The sequence below is a fragment of the Takifugu flavidus genome, unplaced genomic scaffold (genome assembly GCF_003711565.1).
Source record: "Takifugu flavidus isolate HTHZ2018 unplaced genomic scaffold, ASM371156v2 ctg268, whole genome shotgun sequence".
NCBI classification, from domain to species: domain Eukaryota; kingdom Metazoa; phylum Chordata; class Actinopteri; order Tetraodontiformes; family Tetraodontidae; genus Takifugu; species Takifugu flavidus.
In genome coordinates, this window is record NW_026621917.1 from 22,209 (window position 1) to 44,363 (window position 22,155).

The 22,155-nt window shown below is 41.7% G+C and overlaps 1 protein-coding gene and 3 long non-coding RNA genes across 4 annotated transcripts; 2 read left to right on the plus strand and 2 right to left on the minus strand.

Moving 5' to 3' along the window:
• Window positions 1-9,509: 9,509 nt before the first annotated feature.
• LOC130520027 (uncharacterized) lies at window positions 9,510-11,124 on the minus strand. The gene is made up of 3 exons (XM_057023582.1): window positions 10,105-11,124; window positions 9,829-10,019; window positions 9,510-9,524 (listed from the first exon to the last, which is right to left on the minus strand). Exons 1-3 carry the CDS (start codon window positions 10,781-10,783, stop codon window positions 9,510-9,512), a joined length of 885 nt encoding a protein of 294 aa, XP_056879562.1. The 5' UTR covers window positions 10,784-11,124.
• A 505-nt stretch (window positions 11,125-11,629) lies between these two features.
• Window positions 11,630-12,725, plus strand: LOC130520030 (uncharacterized). Its single transcript, XR_008948603.1, has 2 exons — window positions 11,630-11,974; window positions 12,488-12,725. It is a non-coding gene; the product is annotated as an uncharacterized LOC130520030 (long non-coding RNA).
• A 1,550-nt stretch (window positions 12,726-14,275) lies between these two features.
• On the minus strand, window positions 14,276-19,815 carry LOC130520031 (uncharacterized). Its single transcript, XR_008948604.1, has 6 exons — window positions 19,569-19,815; window positions 17,878-18,114; window positions 17,534-17,794; window positions 17,058-17,316; window positions 16,292-16,420; window positions 14,276-16,166 (listed from the first exon to the last, which is right to left on the minus strand). It is a non-coding gene; the product is annotated as an uncharacterized LOC130520031 (long non-coding RNA).
• Window positions 17,195-17,876, plus strand: LOC130520032 (uncharacterized). Its single transcript, XR_008948605.1, has 2 exons — window positions 17,195-17,335; window positions 17,663-17,876. It is a non-coding gene; the product is annotated as an uncharacterized LOC130520032 (long non-coding RNA).
• Window positions 19,816-22,155: the final 2,340 nt, after the last annotated feature.

Consider the following 22,155-nt stretch of genomic DNA (forward strand, 5'->3'; position numbering starts at 1 on the left):
TTCAAATATTTATGACACAGACAGTAAGACAATGAATGACTGAATCAAAAAACTGATGTTTCAACAGTAATCAACATGCATACCTCTGGATCTCCACTGCAGCGCTGGCAGATGTGCTGCTGAGACTCTACATACAGTGGGACCTCTACTTACAAATTTAATTCGTTCCAGAAGTTGCTTCGTAACCTGAAAATTATGTAAGTAGAGACGCGTTTTCCATGTAAATGCCCTAATCCATTCCAAGCCCCCAAAAATTCGGACATAATTTTTTTTATAAATCATAAAAATGCATCAAAACATGTAACAAATACATGTTACAATTAGATTACCGCACAATAAATGTAGGAATTCAGTGCAAGGAACAAAATGAACTTTATTACAGGCTAATCTTACATTAGCCGTCATTACTCGCAACAAACGTCAAAACTTGTGGTAACACCGCCATCTAATGGACAAACATACGAACACCCACAATAAATCCCGAAGACGACGAAGGCGACGCTGGGATACACACAAACTGGTACATATTGACGTCCCTCCTGGCCAATGGGATGACAGGAAGATGCTAGGCGATAGCCAATGGCAGAGCAGCTACAAGCAGTTTGTGCTCGCTAAACTCCGCGGTAGCGTATTTTTGACCTTCGTATCCTGAAATTTCCTTTGTAACGAGGAAATATTTTCCCGTTGAGACGCTTCGAAACCTGAAAAATTCGCATGCAGAGACGTTCGTAAGTAGAGATCCCACTGTAGTTGTCCATTAAAGCCCACAAGTTGTAATTTTGTTCACTAGCACTGGCAGATGTTGTTGCAGTCTCCAGTGGCACATCTTCTGCCGGCCCACCAATAAGACTGGCACACTCTCGTGTCAGCCTTTCTACAGCAGCCTGAGCATTGCTTTGATTAGTAAGCCAGCCTCTTTAAATCGTGGATCCAAGATGGTTGCCACAGACAGGGAGTTCACCTTTTCCAAGCCACTGAATTTTTCATTCAAATTATTTCTCAAATGGTTGGCAAGCGTGGCACCAATACAAGGAGCCATTTGGGCACTCAGCAGAAATGGCATGTCTCAGCATTTTGGCTAAAGGAATTGCCTTTGACCCTGACACTCTCCTTTCCTCAGAAAGCTCAACAGTTGCCTGATAGAATGGCCTTAAGACTGTCAGGCAATGGTTGATTGCTGCACAGTCATCAGCAGTGAAAGGCACTATGCCAGTGCTAAGTGATGCCAGGGCTGCCCCGCATAGACAATCTGCAGCAGCTTCTCCGGGTCTCCAGAGCAAACCATAAAATGTTCTCTTTTTTGTACGTTTTCCTGTCTTTAGCCAGTATTTTATTATTAATATTTAAACGTGGTTGTGGATCATGGCTCAGTCAGTCTTAAATCTTTGGATGTCCATGGAACTTCTCTCGGGAATCTGTTCAAGTGTTCGACGCAGCAAAACCCAGTAAAGCAAAAGACAGAACTTCATCTCCTGCAGTTGCGTTTCCCAAATAAAAGTCCATAATTATTTGCTGTCGATGTTGTTGTTGATGTTGTTGTGCATCCAAAAGAGGAGAAAAGATGAAGTTGTCTCTCCAGCGCTGGGGAACCAAACGTCTTCAGAACACCGTCACGATTTTTCTGATTGTACGATCGTTACTTTTTGAACCTTTATCACGCAGTAAACACCGGAAGTGGGTGTAATAGTTGGATCCCGCCTTACTTTTATTTTACCGAGACGTGAAATGTTCTTCATAAACTTAAGTGACGAACAATTAATAAGTATAACTTTGTAGGGTTGTTGTTGTTTGTTTGTTTTTTATTTTTTCCTTAATTGAAGTGATAAATGTTCCATCGTTGAACAAAGTATAATTCTGTTCCTCTGAGCTACATTCTTGCTGCTTTAGCCTGGCTGCCTGCTCTTCACTGGTTGAAATATGTTCTATATTGACATTTTAATTCCGTACTAGTTTAACATCCCCTGTTCCTTCTGTAACTGCTCCATCTTCTCTCTGGAAGGCTGAGCTGCTGGTCTGTGTTTTCTCAGGGGAGATCTTGGTCAGACATCATCAGCCTCCACAACGAGCAGATAGCAGTTATTACTAAACAGATATTGGAGGTCCTACAGAATAGCGTCTGGAATGTCATAAAACATCTGAAGTTTACTGTTTGATTTGATTTTGCCTGAGTACTTGTTACTACTGGTTTTTAATGAATACCGTAGCATTAAATGGCGCTTTTGTTTTGTCCTCCTGAAAATAACTACTAAATCCTATTCTGCAGGAAACCCTGATACTGATTCTTCTTCTAAGTTTGACAACAATGCATTTATGTCTTCTCACTGAATGTATTAAAAAAGGTGATGTCTGTAGTTTAGAGACATGTTGAGATGTTAAAGATCTTTTAGGATCATTTAAGATCTTGAAAGTGTTTGAGTTTTCATATGTTACCAAACAAATTTAGTAGAATGTGACAATAATAATACGAAGGTGACATGAAAATATCGTCACTGAAGTTTCTGTGGATGCTTTTTTGAAAAGCCATAAAAGTCATTATTACCTGGGTGAACAATAATTTATTAATCTGGCAGCGCTCTGATAGGCCAATAAATTAGTTGTAGATCATTTCTGTCCGATGTCTTTCTTTTTCATCTTTGTTGCACGTGTTTTTAAAGGAACACACTTTAGACTAATTCAGGATACTGATACAAATCACTCGAGCCTTATTTTTGTGAAAGATCTTAAAAAACAATCTACGTGAAAATTGTTACAAAAATATACATATATATCATTATTTCTCACGAATAAATGTTTATTTTATGTGTAAAAATAAGTCTAATCAAGTTGTTCTTTATAATCTGGAGTAAATAAAAATTCTGCCTCTTGATATAAAATATAAACTATTCTTCTAATGAAGGTAAAAATAAGACAATCTTAGTATAAAGACAGTTAATACTGTAAAAGAAGATCTTAACAAGTATGTACATTTATTTTGATATTCAGTTTCATTAAATTAAAATTAATCGTTTATTGACAACATTCTTGGTACCACATGACATCATCCAAAGAAAATGAGTTACATTTGATCATCAGTCTCTCAAAGAAATAAATTAATGTTTAAGTAAACGGTTCACTAAACAGTAGTTTGGTGGTCATGTTACATTAACATAGAAATAGTTATTTGTGTAGTGCTTTATAATGTCTAAATAGGAAACCAAAGTGCTTACATAATAGATAAAAGGTCACAGGGAAAAGAACATAAAAATAAAGTTTCTTTAGCTTTTTACACCTGATCACTGTTGTGACTTCACCTGTATGTTCTGTTTAATGTACTGCTCTGTTTGAAAGTGTCGTAAATGTGAACGTTAAAGCCGGTTCACTGCAAATGTTTGTGTTTTGATCCCCTGCTCAGTTGTATTACACGGGGCAACTTTAATATGGAGAATAAAAATATTCTGGATCATAGCATTTGTCTCTCGTCCAATCTTGACAAATATTCATTCTTCTGGTTATCCATCAATTCATCACTCCTTAAAGATACTGGTGGTTGTTCTTCATCACTTGAAACAATCCACTTCTTGACTATTGTGAAACACAAATGGAGGCACAAATAATACATGTTGGCAGATATATTTCATAACAAACATTGATCTGATCATAAGGCTAATTATTGAAACATTAATACCAAAATATCAGCTGACAGACTGATGAGTGTTTCAACAAAAGTAGTGAGACTTACATTTGAGCATCCGTGCTGTTGCGCAGATTAAAAGAACACATGAAACCAAAATGGGAGCCAAAAATGTCCAATTAACACCAGGAAGTGTTTTTCCATCTGAAAGAAAAGGGAAATTATGGCAATAACAATAAAATACACTAGGTTTAAAACCTTGCATTATTCTGTATCATATGTTCCTGAACTTTTTTACCAGTTATATTTACGATTGGGCCCAGAAACAATCTATAGATCTGTACATTGGTGAGACTAAACAACCACTGTACAGATGCAACGCCAACTCCTCAGGTCAGGATTTGCCCATCCAGCTACACCCAAAAGATAAGGGACACTTATTTGAAGAAAGCAAAGCAAAGCAAATTACCACTGACCCTCATGAGCATGAACAATAACGCTCAGTGACTCAGCACAGCACAACTGTGGGATTCCCACTAGTTCATTTACAATTGAAGAAGCCTCTCAGATAAGAGGTGAAAACAAAGTTCAGGTGAACTTCCTTGAGCCAAGAATTCTTTTCGACCTGGATGATTGAGAACAATCATCAACCATTTCTCAAAATGCAGACCCATTAGTCCTTGCTTCCTCGCGCTTGTGAAACATCCTCAATCAAGCACTGTTCCAGCACTAAGTTTGCAAGCTACCAAGTACATTCCAATCTCCCGTAAGTGTCCTTGTTCTACTCCTTTGATCAAATATGCATCACATGTGACTTGTCTGGACTCAACTGCTTCCAGATTCAAATGACAAACATGAAATGAATCAATCCGATTAATGTCCAGTTGTGTTTCATCCCTTGAATAATTGACATATATTCAGCCTGTATAGCTTTGACTGGCCAAATTAAAGTTGTTTTTTTCAAAATGGGTAAAACACAAATGAACTAAAAGAGTCAGTGGTCATTTCATGAAACATCCTGGGAGAACTTCCAAACTGCACTGATAAAGTTGCGATCCCAGGGGATTGGAACCCACAACCTTGTTGCTGTGATGAGACAATGTTAACCACCTCATCTAATCAGACATTTCCTCATGTAAATGAAAATAAACATTATCACACAAGCTCTTAAAATTAAAACTCATTTATTGCAGGAAGTAAAAACATACAATATTTACAAATACTGTATTTAATAATGGAAAAAATAGAAACTCTTAAGGACTTCACACATCAGGTCCTGCAAGTTAGTTACAAACACTGTTAAACAGTTTACTATTTTACACACAATATTAGTCGACCAGTTTCACATGAATTTGTTAGATTCTTCAAGGAAGAACTTCAGAGTTAAATTTCAACTTCACCAAGGATGTAACTGAAACCAGTCTTTCAGAAACAGAAATAAAGTCATCATACATTCAACAACATAAGATTTTTACAATGTCGAAATAAGTAACCAGTGTTTTACATAAAATAAATAAAGATGATGCAAACAAAATAAAGGAGAGATGAATGAGTAAATAACACAAAATACATGAAACCAGACATAAAGTGACAGCATTATGAGGTGTTTAAAGGTAGTTTTGAAAGATGAGTGTTAAGCTCTGATTTAAGAAGTTCAAGATCATTAATACTGAATTTAGGGTCAAAGTGCTAAAGTTTTCCATAGTTTGGCTTCTTGGCTTCTTAAAAAAGATGACAGTCAGTGAAGGTTAGACCCGTGTCAGCAGCATAAGTCCCAAAGCTCTGCTACTGGATGACAACACAGTCCAAATATTACAGCACATGTGACTTTGGATCCTCTGTTCAGGTCTACACGTTTCTATAGACGTGCACTTTCAGCATGAAGAGTAAAACATCCTGGATCATTGATGTCGTCTCTGCTCAAGTCCTCCGTGGATAAAATCCATCTTCCCCCAGTTATTCTCAATGGGCTCATGAGAAAAGTTTCCTCACCACTTTTTCTGCCTTGTGCCTATGAAGAAATAAAATGAAGGAACAATTAATAGATGCTGACAGGTGTATTTCACAAGAAACATCATTAACATTCTATTAATGCAGGGCCACAATAGTAAAATATCAGCTCACAGACTGACTTGAAAGTTACAATCAAAGAAGTGAGACTTACACAAAAGAGTCATTACGGAGATTAAACAACAAACAAAGATGATGCCGATAATAATCCAAAACTTCATCGGGACACCTGCATAAAGGATGTGTTGTCCATCAAGTGTGTTTCCATCTGCTCATAAAAGAGTATAAACAACAAAACATGATTATTGCAATCACCAAACTGGCCATACTTTACTCTATGCAGCATGTCGTCATGTGTTATTGTAATAAACTATTTTTAATATTTTGAAAGCTGTGCTCAATAACAGAAAGTGTAACTGACTCTATTTAGAGTATTTCAACTGTTACATTTATTAACTGTCTGGACCAACGTGACATGCCGACAGTTGTCTGAGGCCTGGACACAGACTGAAGCTCAACGTTGCGCACTGATAATTCTGTGCCAAGACGATAGAAAGGTGGGTGCTGAGCTGCTGCTGCAGCGCCCCCTGCTGGCAGAGAGTGATTCTGCGCACTCCACTGCCTGTACCAAATTGTAACTCTGTAGTAGCTCGTTTCTTTCTGGAAACATGTGAAGCACGTTAAATGTTGTTAATTAAATGGGCAAAAAACTTGTGGCGAGACATAAAAAAATTCTCAAATAAGTTTTAACAGCATCGAAACAGACGTTTCTGACAGAGTTAATGACCACCACTGCTGTAATCTCAGCCAGAAAAGATCCAAAGGTCTGCTTTCAGATGGAGGAAGACCAGAGAATCACCAGGAACGTTTCAGAGCTTCTTCATGAGGGACTTTTACCAGAGTACCCAACACACCAGAACCCCCCCAGCAACAATAAGATCCCACTGGCCTGTGTGCAGCCTGGATCATGACTCAATAACAATCATGCAGCAGTATGTAAATGTAAAGTTCTCACCCCACATGACAGCGATGGTTCTGTCTTCTGTTTGGACAACACAGCCATAGATGTTGGTGTGGATCAGGGGGACCTCAGCTGTCAGGATGAGGATCACTGATCCATCCCCAGAAGGCAACGGGCCAGTTACAGTGATCCAGTTTGCCTTGGTGGCCCCGTCTTCAGTCAGAGACACTGAACGCACTGATTTGTCAGTACTGGTGACGTGGCACTTCAGCAATGCCTTGGTTCTGTCAACAGGGTTGGCAAACACACGGAGATCTGCAGGAGGATAGAAAAGTGATGATCAGGGTGGGACCAGCCAGGGGAAGAAAAGATACTTTTGTATGTGTTCAGGTTAATTCCTGAATTATGTCCAATGAGCCAAATCTGTGTGGTTGTTAGATTTTACATGCTGTGTCGTAAAAAACAGGTTTTCATGAATCTGTGTAAGTCCTCACAAAGATACAAGTACAAATATATGTGTGTGTTTATTCACCTGTTCTTTTTTCTATTTCTTTTAATTTGATCTGATGGATCATTTCTGGACAGTATCTCCTGATGAATTGTCCAAACACTCAGTCTCATAGCCGTTCCACGAATCTTTAATCATTTCTGCAGAAGGAGACAGGACTTTCCATTTCTGAGCTCCAGCATCAAACTGAATGAAACCCTCTCCATTCACTGCCCAGTTGTCAAAAGCAGATTCAAGCCTCTCGTCTGATGTGATGCAGCCACGCCGCCGCTGAACATCTACAAGGATTGTTTTATGTAAAATGTTCAGTTCATCTTCAACAAAATAAACACGTTATAAAGCAAATGTGCTACAAACTTACTCCGTGTGTGATTGATGAATTTAGAAATCGCTTTGAGAGCATCAAAAACATCATAAAATGCTGCTGTGCAGGTCCCAGGTAAGTTGTGGGATTCCAGGACGGGTTTGAAGTGTTCTTGTTGTGTCCCACTGTCACAGTGAGAGATCACAACTCCATCAAACTCTGTAACTTGTTCAAAATGGGGCCGAGATCCAGGCTGAACACGTCCTGTAGACAAGAACTCAAGAGAATGGGAACCTGAAACACACAAACAAATGGAGTCAAAACTCTGGACCCTCACAGTGGGATCAGCGGTTCTGACAAAAATAATCATGTTATAAATTGATCCCAATCTCAGGTCTTGTCAAATTAATATTGAAAGATGTAGACAGTTTAATATTATGGTTAATTATTTTAAACCTTAAGCTGTGAGTCGTATCTGCTCAAATTGGTGGACGGTATCAAAAAAGCTAAAACATCTCTTTGATCATCATCATTGATCCTCTCTGAGCCAGACCACCACATGTCAGGATAAAAACCCACATCTCATCTCTTCTCATCCTGATCACCAGAACTCCTCAGGGCTGCTTCCTCTCCTCGTTCCCCTACTATAATCCTCTTCACAAACACTCAACTGGACAAAACACCACTAAAAACAAACAACCAGAATGAAAAACAGCCTCTTTCCACAAGCTGTGAAGGAAACATGGAGCAGCAGGATGAGAAACAGGTCAAAAGACCCAACAATAACCCAAAATATCATAATAGATTCCTCATAAACTGAATATAAACAAGGTTTACTACAGCACCTGAACAGGCACAAATAAGAAAAGAGGTTTAATCTCCACTCTCTTCGTACTCTGTGTGCAGGCATCAAAATCAAAGCAAATCCTCAGATAGTCAACAACTAAAAAATACATCTGTGTTTGGACAGTTACCTGGGAGATCATTCTTGGTAGTTTGTAGTTGGACAGTTTGAGACCAACAACCACATGAGGACAACAAAATGAGCTGACTAACACCCAAAAAACACCCAAAAATATTGCAAGAATTAAAGGATTCCTGACTAAACAATATCTTGACCAGCTTGTTCATGCATTTGTTTTCAGCAGGCTGGTAACGGTGTGTTTGCAGGTTTTAGTTAAAGTTCAGCCAGGTAGCTGCAGCTGAATGGTCCTGATCATTTTTGAATGTAAATTTTCATGTTGAATTACTGTATTTCTTGACAAATAAATGTTGATAAAGAAAACAATTTCAGTGAAATGGTGGAAATAGGTTTAAATCAATGTTTCAACAGATGCCTTATCAACAAGTGACAACTATTTCATGCATATGCCTGTGATATTAAAATTATTAAATAAGTATTAAATATTAAAATACACAGGGCAGAGGTACTTTAGCAAAGGTTTTATCAACCGGAAGTCTAAGTGTGCAGTACTGCTGCGCTTTCGGTTTGAGTCACTGCTCAGTCAGGAACGCCTCCGACGCGCTGAAACGAAATCACTGCGCAAGCCTCGTTCGGTTGGCACTATTTTCGTTTAGAATAGTGTCACTGCCCAAATATCTTCAAGTATTTCACCAGCTTCCTGGTGCATTATTTGCTATTGATGTTTTTATTGCAGAGCTAAACAAAAACAAAGGGCGTTTTTGAATGGTCTTGAAAAGTCGATTGTCTATTTCTTCCTGAGAAAAGCGCAACACAGCGCTCAGAACGTGTGTGTAAAGAAAGTTTCCTCAACTTACCGCATTCTGCTGCTGGGAGCAGGATCCAAAACAGAAGACAAATGTTCATCTTCCTAAATGAAGGTCGCTAAACACTTGTTGTCTTCATCTGAAACAGTCTGGAAGAACCATGACGAGGGTTCTTTGTGATAAAGACCGATTCTCTTAAAAGCGGGTCTCAAACTAGACGAGTGTCGCGGGAATTTGAATGAGGGAGAAAGTCGTACGGTAATTCAAAAAGAGAGCTGGATACATCATTGTGGAGCCTTCGTTCAGCACCAGGAAATCCCCCCCAGAGAGGTGACCTCTGGGTCCAAACACGTGATTCACTGACACCGCCTTCGGACAGTTTGGAATTTTAGCACATAAACTCCTGATAACCGGATTTAAAATGATCAATTTCTAGCAACATAATTTGTGTCTTGGTCTCGTGGGACCTGCTCTTTCTTCTTGTATTCTTGACAGACAGCAATGGTGTTTTATTGCTATTTTAGCAACAGATGGGGGGTATGGGCCTAAGGTGCTTGGGTGAACTGGTGTGCTTATGCATTTTTATTTAAAAACAACAGTTTCTCCACAGTCGAGGGTTTGAGGCGGTTTCTCTTTTTTGAAACCATTTCCCCGCTTTAGAAAACACCCTCTCGCAGGGCACAGAGGATGCTGGTGTTGCGAGGTACTGGTTTTGCCAGGTGGTACAGGTTTGGGTATCGGGCTTTGTTTGTCGTCCAGTACACCAGAGGGTCCTGTGATCGTTCAAGTGGAGGGGCTGACAGATAACGCTGCACCTCCACTATGGCATCAGCGGTGGCATTCCTGGACGCTCTTGCTTCTTCAGCATCCCTGTCCAACAGCTTCCACGGATCAATGACTCAAAATAAAACATTACATAAAGTTTAGTCTGAACATGAATCAATGCAAATAATCTATTGATCCAAATTCTATCATTTTTGTACCTTGGGAAGAAGCAGCTGGTTCTGGCTGTGCTGTTGAAGTGGATGGCGGGTCCTCTTGGGTGGGTGCATTACGCAACAATGCCGCACACTCCGACTTTAACCGGTGCACAGCTGACTCGGCATTTGAAGGGCTTTGGAATCCGAGTGTTTTAAATCTTGGGTCAAGTAATGATGATAAGAGAAGATGCTTGTGGTTTCTATCCCACTGAGTTTCATTCATAATTCTATTGAGGTTTATGCCAAGGTCTTTTGCCATTTTGTTTGAGTTCTGTGCCATCAGCTCACTCAAAGCATGCTTCAGCATTTTTATCAGGGGTGTTATTTTTGATCCCGACACCCTCTTTTCATGTGAGAGCTCTACGGTGGCAGCATGAAAAGGTGACGGTATCTTCCTACACTCAGATGCACACTCAAAGTCATTTGCAGTCAATAGGTCCAAATCTGTGGGCAGAGTGGTCAGAGCAGCGGCAGCTGCATCCCTCTGCTCATAAAGACGCTGCAGCATCTCATAGGTGCTATTCCATCTTGTGTCTACTTCAATTATTAGTTTTGTGACAGGACGGCCCATTTGCACCTGGATCTGCTGCAGCTTCTCTTTAGCGGTGGTGCTTGATTTAAAATAGGTGATCATCCGCCTCGTTTTTGATCTTATATTATCTAGCCCAGGAGTAGCATCCATGGCCTTTTTGACAGTTAAGTTTAGTGCGTGAGCCAGGCAGACGGCGTGCTGCACCCGCAGAATATTTGCTGCACCCGCAGAATATTTGCTGCAGCATCAGTCACCAAGCACCTCACCTTCTCTTCAAGAGCCCATTCCCTTAAAAGCTCTCGAGCAGTTCCAGCGACGTTCTCTCTGCTGTGTGACTGATAGGAAAAGGCCGAACTCCCACCAGGGTGGTGGAGAGTTCACCTGCATGAATAGCATGACAGGTGACAGCGAGATACGCATCCATGTTGATGGAAGTCCACATATCTGCGGTCAAGCTGACACTGTCAACATTCTGCAGGGCTGCCTTGGCCTTCTCCTTTTCTTCCACTTCCCTCCTCTCCACCATGACTTTAACTGTCTGCCTTGATGGAAGGGTGCATGTGGGATCCAGTTTAGCCACCAGAGCACGGAAGCCAGGATCAGACACCACAGTGAAAGGCTGGGAATCTTTCACTATGAAATCCACTAGAGCTTCATCAAGCTCCTGCTTCCTGCTACATAAAATATGGAAGTTAGCAGAACAAGATTAATTTAGTTAATTAACTAATTCTATACACCCAAACCTGCGCAGTAAAGTTTAAAAGTTACTCTTAATATTGCCTGGAACAGCACCCACTCACCTGGTGGAAACGTCATCACAGCAGCACCAGCTTCATTCTCATGTTTGCCTCGGTAATGCCTCATCATTGATGACGTGTTATTATTATATGTCGGGAACAAAGCAAACACTTCACCTGCAAATTAAAAATGAGATGTGTGTGTGGTTTGTTATTTGTTACTGTGTGAATAAGAGTTGAAAAATACGTTTGTAACACTTACCTTGTTCGGCGGCACCATTTCAAAGTGGTCCCAGACTTGAGATCTCTTCCTGGTTGGTTCCATGTGTGGCAGGGCGTGGCCTGCCCTCCGAACAGGTGCCATATGGAGGTAGTGCCTTAATTGGTGGGTGGGGAGAAAAGGTTTATATAAGGCACTGCCTCCAGCTGGCGTTAGTTGTTTTCCCTCTTCGACGGTACGGCGGGGTTGCGGCTTATCTGGGCGGTTCGACCAACAGAAACTGTTTCACAGCGCGAGCTGTCTGGCAGCGCCAAGAAGGTTGGTGCTTCCTCCCGCCTAGAGCGCTTTGCCGTGAGGGCACGCGCGCTAGTTTGCCCTGGGCAGGTAAGGCGCAGCAATGCGCGTCACTGACTCCCCCACTCACTCGGTTGATAAATGTTAATGGGGCTGTTCTTGCTGCAGTTGGCTGCCGGCTGGCGTCAGTGGGTCGCGTTGCCCCAGCGGGAACCCCTCACGGAGTGGTGGCGCCACCAAACAGTCGGCACGGACTACCTCGCGTACTGGACCCACTGCTGCTTTGGCTCGGTCCTTTGGTTCGGGATTCTCTCTCCCTCTCCCCCTCCCCTCGCTCCCCTTTGCTCGGAGAAACGGCGCTGAGACGTGGTGGTGCCGCCGAGGCGACCACGGAGCTTTTGCCTAAATTTTAGACTCTAACATTGTGTAAATTGTATCAATTTATATTTACTTTTTTAGGTTTTGTTGCTTTTCGTTTCTTGGTTGACGTTGTTCTTTTAGACGACCTGGTCACCATTTATTTGCCTGTGTGTGTGCGCGTGCGCTCGTCGCGTCTGATGTTTATCATTGTAAATTTAATGTTTTCCTTTTCTTTGTGGACAGGTGCTGCGGGCCACGGCGGGGACCCAACCCCTGGTGGAGGGCGTTTTCATCACCCCTCGTGTGTGGTTTTGTTTGCAGTAGCACGGGTGTTTTTAGTTTGTTTATCTCCCCTAATTGAGTTTTACCTGCCGGTGGGGCCCCAGCCCTGTCCACCCCTTTTGTTAATTTAACTATTATACAGCAGAGTTATATTTTGTTGAGTATTGGATTAAATAAAATTGTAGTGCCTAACCCTCAATCCTGTCTCTGCTGCCTCTGGAATAGAACCTATCTGCGCGTGCCTGTTTTCCGGTTAGTTCCTGGGGTGAAACTCCCCGGGTGGCGTTGTCGTGAACCGTTCCACTCTCTCCACCCCGCCATGCCAGCATCTACTGTACCCTGCAGAAGAATATTCTCCAGATGTGGAGAAATTGTGAGCAAAAAAGAAACTGGTTAAATCTCAATACTGTGGGAAAAAATAATGTACCTCAATAAAAACCGAGTCCACAATTATACAAGAATACCCAAGCTATGGCATATTTTACCAGCATTTTCTCCTTAACAAAACAAAGCTCATGTGTGCGCCTCCCGGTCACCAATAGCGGCTCCAACCCTGCAGTGCAAGGCTCGCGGGTCGCCAGGAGAGGGCGCTAGAACTGCAACTTCAGGTAATCATTACTTCGAGTAATCATTACAAGTGGTTCGGGAATTCACAAAAGCTTAATTTGCCCATCATTACTTTTTGTCCTGATCGGAACCAGACAAATCTACCGATGTTCATCTTGTTGTTGTTGTTGTTCTATTTCTTTTGGTTTTAAAGGCAGTTGGCATCTATATTGTAGCTGCCACCTTCTGGTCCTCTATCTAGCGTATCCATCCTTCCATCCTTTTTACTAGACCAGTACGTAAGAAATTTATAAAGCTCTTTCCTCCCACCTGAACTCTCTACCCAGCTCATCCACATCCACCATTCCCAGTTTCCTCAGTCCATCCATCATCATCTTCCTTTCCTCACTATTATGCCTACATATTAAAAGCACATGTTCTGTTGTCTCCAGTTCATGACACTGCTCACATAGATGGATGCTTCTCCACAATGTATAGCATATTGTCTAAGTTGCTCTGCCTAATTCTTAACCTTGTTATTATAACCTGCTCTTTTCCCTTCTCCTTGATGCATTGTCCCTCCTTTGTATTGGAAAGAAGATGCCTCCCCTTGACCTCTGTTTCCCCACTCTGTTGCCACTGCTCATTTGCTTTTACCCACACATCACTCTTGCCTTCTGACTTTGATCATTTAATTTCTCTGTCAACACTGCTCCTCTTCTCTGCTTCCTTTGCCAACCTCTCTGCCCTTTCATTCCTCAAGATCCCCATGTGAGCTGGGGTCCACAGAAACACAACACAAAGCCCCTTCCCTGCACATTTCCTCCACTCTGATATGTTGATTACTAAATTTTGATGAGCTTTTGATGCTCCTGTTTTGATGCTTGTTAATGCTGATACTGAATCACTACAAGTTACTGCCTTCTGGATGTTGTTCTGATAAACCCACTGAACTGCCACATGAATTGCAACAAATTCAGTAGCAATACACTAAGGTAATCTGATGTGTTTTGCTATACTCAAAGTTTCTAGAAGGTGCAGACACAGTTGCATCTGTTTGTGTGTCCTATATATGTATATAGACTTTAGCTAATTGTCCAGGACGGCAAGAATATTTGTCATCGAAGTTCTCGGCTTGTTCTCAACAGGTCAGTGTCGTATCCAAAGTGGTGGGGAAGTGAAGGGTGTGTCAAAAAGAACATGCACTTTGCCAGCAGATGTTAATGTTCAACCAAGTCTCAAAGTTTAGAATATAAACTTTAAGTGGGAAGGCAGAGGAAACAAAAGGGCGGACCTAAAATCTGAGAAGTTCAAACTGGCAAATATAATCTTACATGGGAATCAATCAGGGAACAAAAACCCAAGAGGGCGATTGTGGCAAAGTTGGGAGATGAAATTAAGTTGTTGCTGAAAACCCTAATCTGGGGAGTTTTGCCCCAGGAATAGTCTGGTGAACCAGGTGTGTGTTAAAAAAATGGTCCAATGTTTCAGCTCACCAAAAGGCACGAGACAGTGTTTCAGAATTTTAGGAAAACCTTTTTTATGACCATGTTTCGCATTAAACTTCTCAGGGTTACCAAAAATGGCCAGAATAGAGGTGGCAGAGGCTGGTGTAGCAGCGCACGAGGGGAGGGAAGTGAGAGGAAGTGGTGTTTTCAGTCTTCAGGGAGGCAATCACCACGTTGATGGGGGCGTGAACACGCTGTGACTGGAAGCAATATTATCAATCCCACTATAGCAATGCTAAAATGCACATCCACAGTGTATCCAACGTGCACACACAGTTCTCTGCTGTACAACACAGTAAAACTGGTGTTTTGAAATGGGGACCTGATTTTGTTTTGAAGTCAACAGACACACAGGCATCATAGGAACAAAAACACACACTTGGAAGGTCTAAAGCACATGATGGGGACTCCAGGGAGACCATTTGAACAATTTGGTTTTCATATCGTGGCTCAGGCTAATTGCCAGCATATTAGTACACTGTGCAAAGCTCACAGGTTAAGTCACTCAAACACACCATCAGACAAACCCATTGTCTTGGTAGATGTTCTGACTTATCAACATGGAAACAGGTTGAACTACTGAGCAGGAGGATTTTGAGTCCCAAGTCTTTCTGCCAACAGTCGTTAATGAAGGAGGGTCAAACAATGGCTCCGTATGAGTGAATGACACTGGTGTGGGATTATTTTAATTTATTGGATCAGAACCTGAGATTATAACCTGCCGAATGTCCACTATAAGAAATGAAATGAGTTTTTCTCATTGTGGAATGATTGCCCTCTTAATTCACATGTTAGAAGTTATTTTATTTATCTTACACAAGATTTTCGAACTGAGATTCATATTTGTAAAATGGATAATTACACAGTTGTCACATTTATTGATCTAACATCATAGCACTGGCTTTTTTTCTATTCACATAGGCAAAAATCACAGATATACTTTGATTTTTATTGTCCCACTGTCTCCATCTTCTGGTGTTAAATTGTGGTTTTCAAAAGTTTATTTCAATGAAAACATTTACAATTGTCAAGAGAGCTGCCCTTTCGTAAGTTTCTTCTTTTCCTTTTGTCAACGGGACAACCCCAGTGCCCCCTCCTGGACACTGGGGTCTTACAGGTCCCCAGTGGAGTGACGGGCTGTGCCTGGGTGCTGCCTATTAAATGGCACAGTCCCTGTCTCTCTGTCTCTCTCAGCGGGACGTCCCGGCTGCTGGCTGTGCTGACAGTCTCCGCTTCTATTCTGTTATTTCCCTGGACATTCCTCCAAGCCATCGTTTGTGATTGCTGTTTGCTAGTGATTTTGTTAGCACTGAAGCCTCATCTGTTTCACTTTCAACAGTCAGTGAAGGTTAGAGCAGCGTCCAAAATCTGCAGAGGTGCACCTTCAATATGGGGAGTAAAATATTCCGTCTGATAGATGTTATTTCTGTTTGAATCTCTGGTGGATAAAATTCTCTTCAATTAATCTTTTGGTCTTGTAATGGTTTCATTACAAGGGACATTCTTAGGTTTTCTTTCTCAGTTTCTTCATTTATCTCTTACTTCCTGGAATTCTCTTTTTCTTCTTCTTTTGATCTTCTTATTGTCTGTGGTGAAAGGAAATGGAAGCACAATTAATAGATGCTGTCAGGTGTAAGCCTTCAGAAACTTGTTGATCTGTTCATAACAATAGACTGACATAAATGTTTCACAACAAAGTAGTGAAACGTACGTTTGAGCACCACTGCTTTTGTGCAGATTAGAAGAAAAACACATGAAAATGTAACAATGGTCAAAATTTTCCACAATGGCCAATCAACAGTTGCGTAAAGAATTTCTCTTCCATCAAGTGTGTTTCCATCTGAAATGAAAGGGAAAATCCATCATTATTAATTAAAACACAGTAATAAAAATAATAATTATGACTGTAAACTAATAATGTTGATGCTGACAAATGTAGCTGACACAATTTACACTATTGAAGCAGTTACATTTGTTATTTTCACACAGCTCTAGTCCAGTATTTCTCAGATCAGATGTTTCAAAACACCTCAATCATTTGAAACTTGAACAAGTTTAATAAATAAACTAATTCTGTGCCAAAACCATAGAAAGGTGAGCGCTGAGCTGCTGCAGCGCCCCCTGTTGGCAGAGGGTGATTCTGTACATTCCACTGCCTGTAGCAAATTGTAACTCTGTAGTAGCTCGTTTCTTTCTGGAAACATATGAAGCACGTTAAATGTTGTTAATTAAATGGGAAGAAAAAAAAACGTGTTGAGACCGAAAAATCTCTAAAATAAGTTTCAACAGCATCGAAACAGCCAGAAAAGACCAGGGAATCACCAGGAACGTTTCAGAGCTTCTTCATGAGGGACTTTTACCAGAGTACCCAACACACCAGACCCCCCCAGCAACAATAAGATCCCACTGGCCTGTGTGCAGCCTGGATCACAACTCAATAACAATCATGCAGCAGTATGTAAATGTAAAGTTCTCACCCCACATGACAGTGATGGTTCTGTCTTCTGTTTGGACAACACAGCCATAGATGTTGGGGTGGATCAGGGGGACCTCAGCTGTCAGGATGAGGATCACTGATCCATCCCCAGAAGGCAACGCCAGTTACAGTGATCCAGTTTGCCTTGGGGGCCCCGTCTTCAGTCAGAGACACTGAACGCACTGATTTGTCAGTACTGGTGACGTGGCACTTCAGCAATGCCTTGGTTCTGTCAACAGGGTTGGCAAACACACGGAGATCTGCAGGAGGATAGAAAAGGTGATGATCAGGGTGGGACCAGCCAGGGGAAGAAAAGATACTTTTGTATGTGTTCAGGTTAATTCCTGAATTATGTCCAATGAGCCAAATCTGTGTGGTTGTTAGATTTTACATGCTGTGTCATAAAAAACAGGTATTTCATGAATCTGTAAGTCCTCACAAAGATACAAGTACAAATATATGTTTGTGTTTATTCACCTGTTCTTTTCTCAACTTCTCTTAATTTGATCTGATGGATCATTTCTGGACATTCTTCATTGATGAAGTGTCCAAAGAAATAGTTCTGAGCCTCATAGCTGTTCCACGAATCTTTAATCATTTCTGCAGAAGGAGACAGGGCTTTCCATTTCTGAGCTCCAGCATCAAACTGAATGAAACCCTCTCCATTCACTGCCCAGTTGTCAAAAGCAGATTCAAGCCTCTCGTCTGACGTGATGCAGCCACGCCGCCGCTGAACATCTACAAGGATTGTTTTATGTAAAATGTTCAGTTCATCTTCAACAAAATAAACACGTTATAAAGCAAATGTGCTACAAACTTACTCCGTGTGTGATTGATGAATTTAGAAATCTCTTTGAGAGCATCAAAAACATCATAACATGCTGGTCTGCAGGTCCCAGGTAAGTTGTGGGATTCCAGGACGGGTTTGAAGTGTTCTTGTTGTGTCCCACTGTCACAGTGAGAGATCACAACTCCATCAAACTCTGTAACTTGTTCAAAATGGAGCCCAGATCCAGGCTGAACACGTCCTGTAGACAAGAACTCAAGAGAATGGGAACCTGAAACACACAAACAAATGGAGTCAAAACTCTGGACCCTCACAGTGGGATCAGCGGTTCTGACAAAAATAATCATGTTATAAATTGATCACAATCTCAGGTTTTGTCAAATTAATATTGAAAGATGTAGACAGTTTAATATTATGGTTAATTATTTTAAACCTTAAGCTGTGAGTCGTATCTGCTCAAATTGGTGGACGGTATCAAAAAAAGCTAAAATATCTCTTTGATCATCATCATTGATCCTCTTTGAGCCAGACCACCACATGTCAGGATAAAAACCCACATCTCATCTCCTCTCATCCTGATCACCAGAACTCCTCAGGGCTGCTTCCTCGTTCCCCTACTATAATCCCTCTTCACAACACTCAACTGGACAAAACACCACTAAAAACAAACAACCAGAATGAAAAACAGCCTCTTTCCACAAGCTGTGAAGGAAACATGGAGCAGCAGGATGAGAAACAGGTCAAAAGACCCAACAATAACCCAAAATATCATAATAGATTCCTCATAAACTGAATATAAACAAGGTTTACTACAGTACCTGAACAGGCACCAATAAGAAAAGAGGTTTAATCTCCACTCTCTTCGTACTCTGTGTGCAGGCATCAAAATCAAAGCAAATCCTCAGATAGTCAACAACTAAAAAATACATCTGTGTTTGGACAGTTACCTGGGAGATCATTCTTGGTAGTTTGAGACCGTTTGAGACCAACAACCACATGAGGACAACAAAATGAGCTGACTAACACCCAAAAAATATTGCAAGAATTAAAGGATTCCTGACTAAACAATATCTTGACAAGCTTGTTCATGCATTTGTTTTCAGCAGGCTGGTAACGGTGTGTTTGTAGGTTTTAGTTAAAGTTCAGCCAGGTAGCTGCAGCTGAATGGTCCTGATCATTTTTGAATGTAAATTTTCATGTTGAATTACTGTATTTGTTGACAAATAAATGTTGATAAAGAAAACAATTTCAGTGAAATGGTGGAAATAGGTTTAAATCAGTGTTTCAACAGATGCCTTAACAAGTGACAACTATTTCATGCATATGCCTGTGATATTGAAGTACGCACACACACACACACACACACACACACAGGGCAGAGGTACTTTAGCAGAGGTTGCAGCAACAGGAAGTCTCAGTGTGCAGTACTGCTGCGCCCCCTAACGGCTCAGTTCGGAACAGCACCACGCACAGGAAACGAATGCGGCGAAGTTTCCTCGTTCGGTTGCCCATGTTAGCGTTTAGAATAGTGTCACTGCCCAAATATCTTCAAGTATTTCACCAGCTTCCTGGTGCATTATTCGCTATTCATGTTTTTATTGCAGAGCTAAACAAAAACAAAGGGCGTTTTTGAATGTTCTTTAAAAGTCGATTTTCTATTTCTACCTGAGAAAAGCGCAACACAGCGCTCAGAACGTGTGTGTAAAGAAAGTTTCCTCAACTTACCGCATTCTGCTGCTGGGAGCAGGATCCAAAACAAGACAAATGTTCATCTTCCTAAATGAAGGTCGCTAAACACTTGCTGTCCTCATCTGAAACAGTCTGGAAGAACCATGACGAGGGTTCTTTGTGATAAAGACCGATTCTCTTAAAAGCGCGTCTAAAACTAGACGAGTGTCGCGGGGGTTTTGCATGAGCGAGAAAGTCGCGGTTCATTAACAGAGCTGGATACCGCATTGTGGGCGGAGCCTTCGTTCAGATAAAGACCGATTCTCTTAAAAGCGGGTCCAAATCGCGACGACAAGTAACCTCAATGTAGACCAGTGCTTCTCAATTATTTTCTGTTACGCCCCCCCTAGGAAGAAGAAAACATTTTGCGCCCCCCCCGCCTGACTATAATTAGTATCATTTGTCTATGAAATTGTTATAAGTACACCTCTGCATAACGTTGTATCCTTATTAATATTAAAGAAAACAAAGAAAGAAAGAAATATAGACCAAAGCGGGATGACTGTTGCCAATATTCGGCACGTTTTTGCCGAAAAAACTCAAGCCGCTGATCAGCGTGACTGGGGTGTAATGTCTTTAAGTGAGGGTTAGGGTTAGTGTTAGGGTTAACCAGGGTTAGGGTTAACCAGGGTTAGTGTTATCAGCGTGACTGGGGTGTAATGTCTTTAAGTGACGCCTTCATTTATTTGGCTTCATGCTGTCCTGCCAACATTTTTAGACACAGTAAACACACCGGTCTTTCCTTTCGTTTGTCTCATTATCTCCGTCTCTCTCCGCCTTTCTTTTCATCACTGTTAAGTATTTTTTCATGCTGTCTCTTGGTGGTTTGTTCACTGCACTTCCTGTCTCTTGCTCTGTGGTGTGTGCGCGCGGGATGTGCAATTACACTTTATTCTAGTACGGAAAAATAAAATAAAATAACATGTTCTCCGGGGTCACACGCGCCCCCCTGGCATCGCAGCGCGCCCCACTATTTGAGAAGCGCTGAGACTGAGGTTGGGGCATTTATAGTCACGCTCCAGTCGCGGTACAATAAGAGAGAAATATTCCGCCTGTGGGCTGAGCCTTTGTTCAGTACCAGGAAAGTCCCGAGGTCGTTTCTTCGAGCATTTTCAGACTGATTATTTTAAAAGCGCGTCTCGAACTAAACGAGTGTCGCGGGGGTTTAAATGGGCGTGACAGTCGCAGTTCAATAAGAGCTGGACCTCGTGTGCCACGGGGGGAAGTGTTCTGTCTGCCTCCCTCTCTGTTGTCTCCTCCCTTCTGCAGGCAAACTGATCAAGTGCATTTTCCACACTGGTAGCAAATTTCAACGTCTGCACAAAGGCTACAAGAGAAGTTCCAATGGAGTTAAAGTAACTTAGAATCAAGGTCGGTAAATGAAGGTTGCTAAACACTTGTTGTCCTCATCTGAAACATTCTCTTAAAAGCGGATCCAAAACGCGAAGACAACGAATCTCACTGCAAACTGGGGGTGGGGGGGGGCATTTATAGTCAAGCGCCAGTCGCGGTCCAATAAGAGAGAAAGATACCGCCTTGTGGGCGGAGCCTTTGTTCAGTACCACGAAAGTCCCGAGGTCGTTCTTCTTTTCTTCGAGCATTTCTCCTTAACAAAACAAAGCTCATGTGTCCGCCTCCCGGTCACCGATAGCGGCTCCAACCCTGCAGTGCAGGGCTCGCGGGTCGCCAGGAGAGGGCGCTAGAACTGCAACTTCAGGTAAACATTACTTCGAGTAATCGTTACAAGTGGTTCGGGAATTCACAAAAGCTTAATTTGCCCATCATTACTTTTTGTCCTGATCGGAACCAGACAAACCTACCGAGCTTCATCTTGTTGTTGTTGTTGTTCTTCTTCTACTATTTCTTTTGGTTTTAAAGGCAGTTGGCATCTATATTGTAGCTGCCACCTTCTGGTCCTCTATCTAGCGTATCCATCCTTCCATCCTTTTTACTAGACCAGTACGTAAGAAATTTATAAAGCTCTTTCCTCCCGCCTGAACTCTCTACCCAGCTCATCCACATCCACCATTCCCAGTTTCCTCAGTCCATCCATCATCATCTTCCTTTCCTCACTATTATGCCTACATATTAAAAGCACATGTTCTGTTGTCTCCAGTTCATGACACTGCTCACATAGATGGATGCTTCTCCACAATGTATAGCATATTGTCTAAGTTGCTCTGCCTAATTCTTAACCTTGTTATTATAACCTGCTCTTTCCTGCTCTTTTCCCTTCTCCTTGATGCATTGTCCCTCCTTTGTATTGGAAAGAAGATGCCTCCCCTTGACCTCTGTTTCCCCGCTCTGTTGCCACTGCTCATTTGCTTTTACCCACACAACACTCTTGCCTTCTGACTTTGATCATTAATTTCTCTGTCAACATTGCTCCTGCTTTTAATGGTTATACACCCCCATATCCTTGGCCACCTCATCACCCTTCCACCCAAAACTCCCCTTTTGTGCTGTCTCCTCCCAACTCACTAGCAGAACCCCCTTTGTAAGATGTTCATCCCTCTGACCTCTTGAATGAATCCAGTAATTAGCAGCCAACTGTTTCCTCCTCAGCCACAGTGGCATTTCCCCA

Coding starts and splice junctions, on each gene's coding strand:
- LOC130520027 (XM_057023582.1), bottom strand. CDS start 10,783: ATGGATGCTACTCCTGGGCTAGATAATATAAGATCAAAAACGAGGCGG. Junction 10,020..10,104: donor ACCAGCTGCTTCTTCCCAAG/GTACAAAAATGA, acceptor TTTTATTTTGAG/TCATTGATCCGTGGAAGCTG.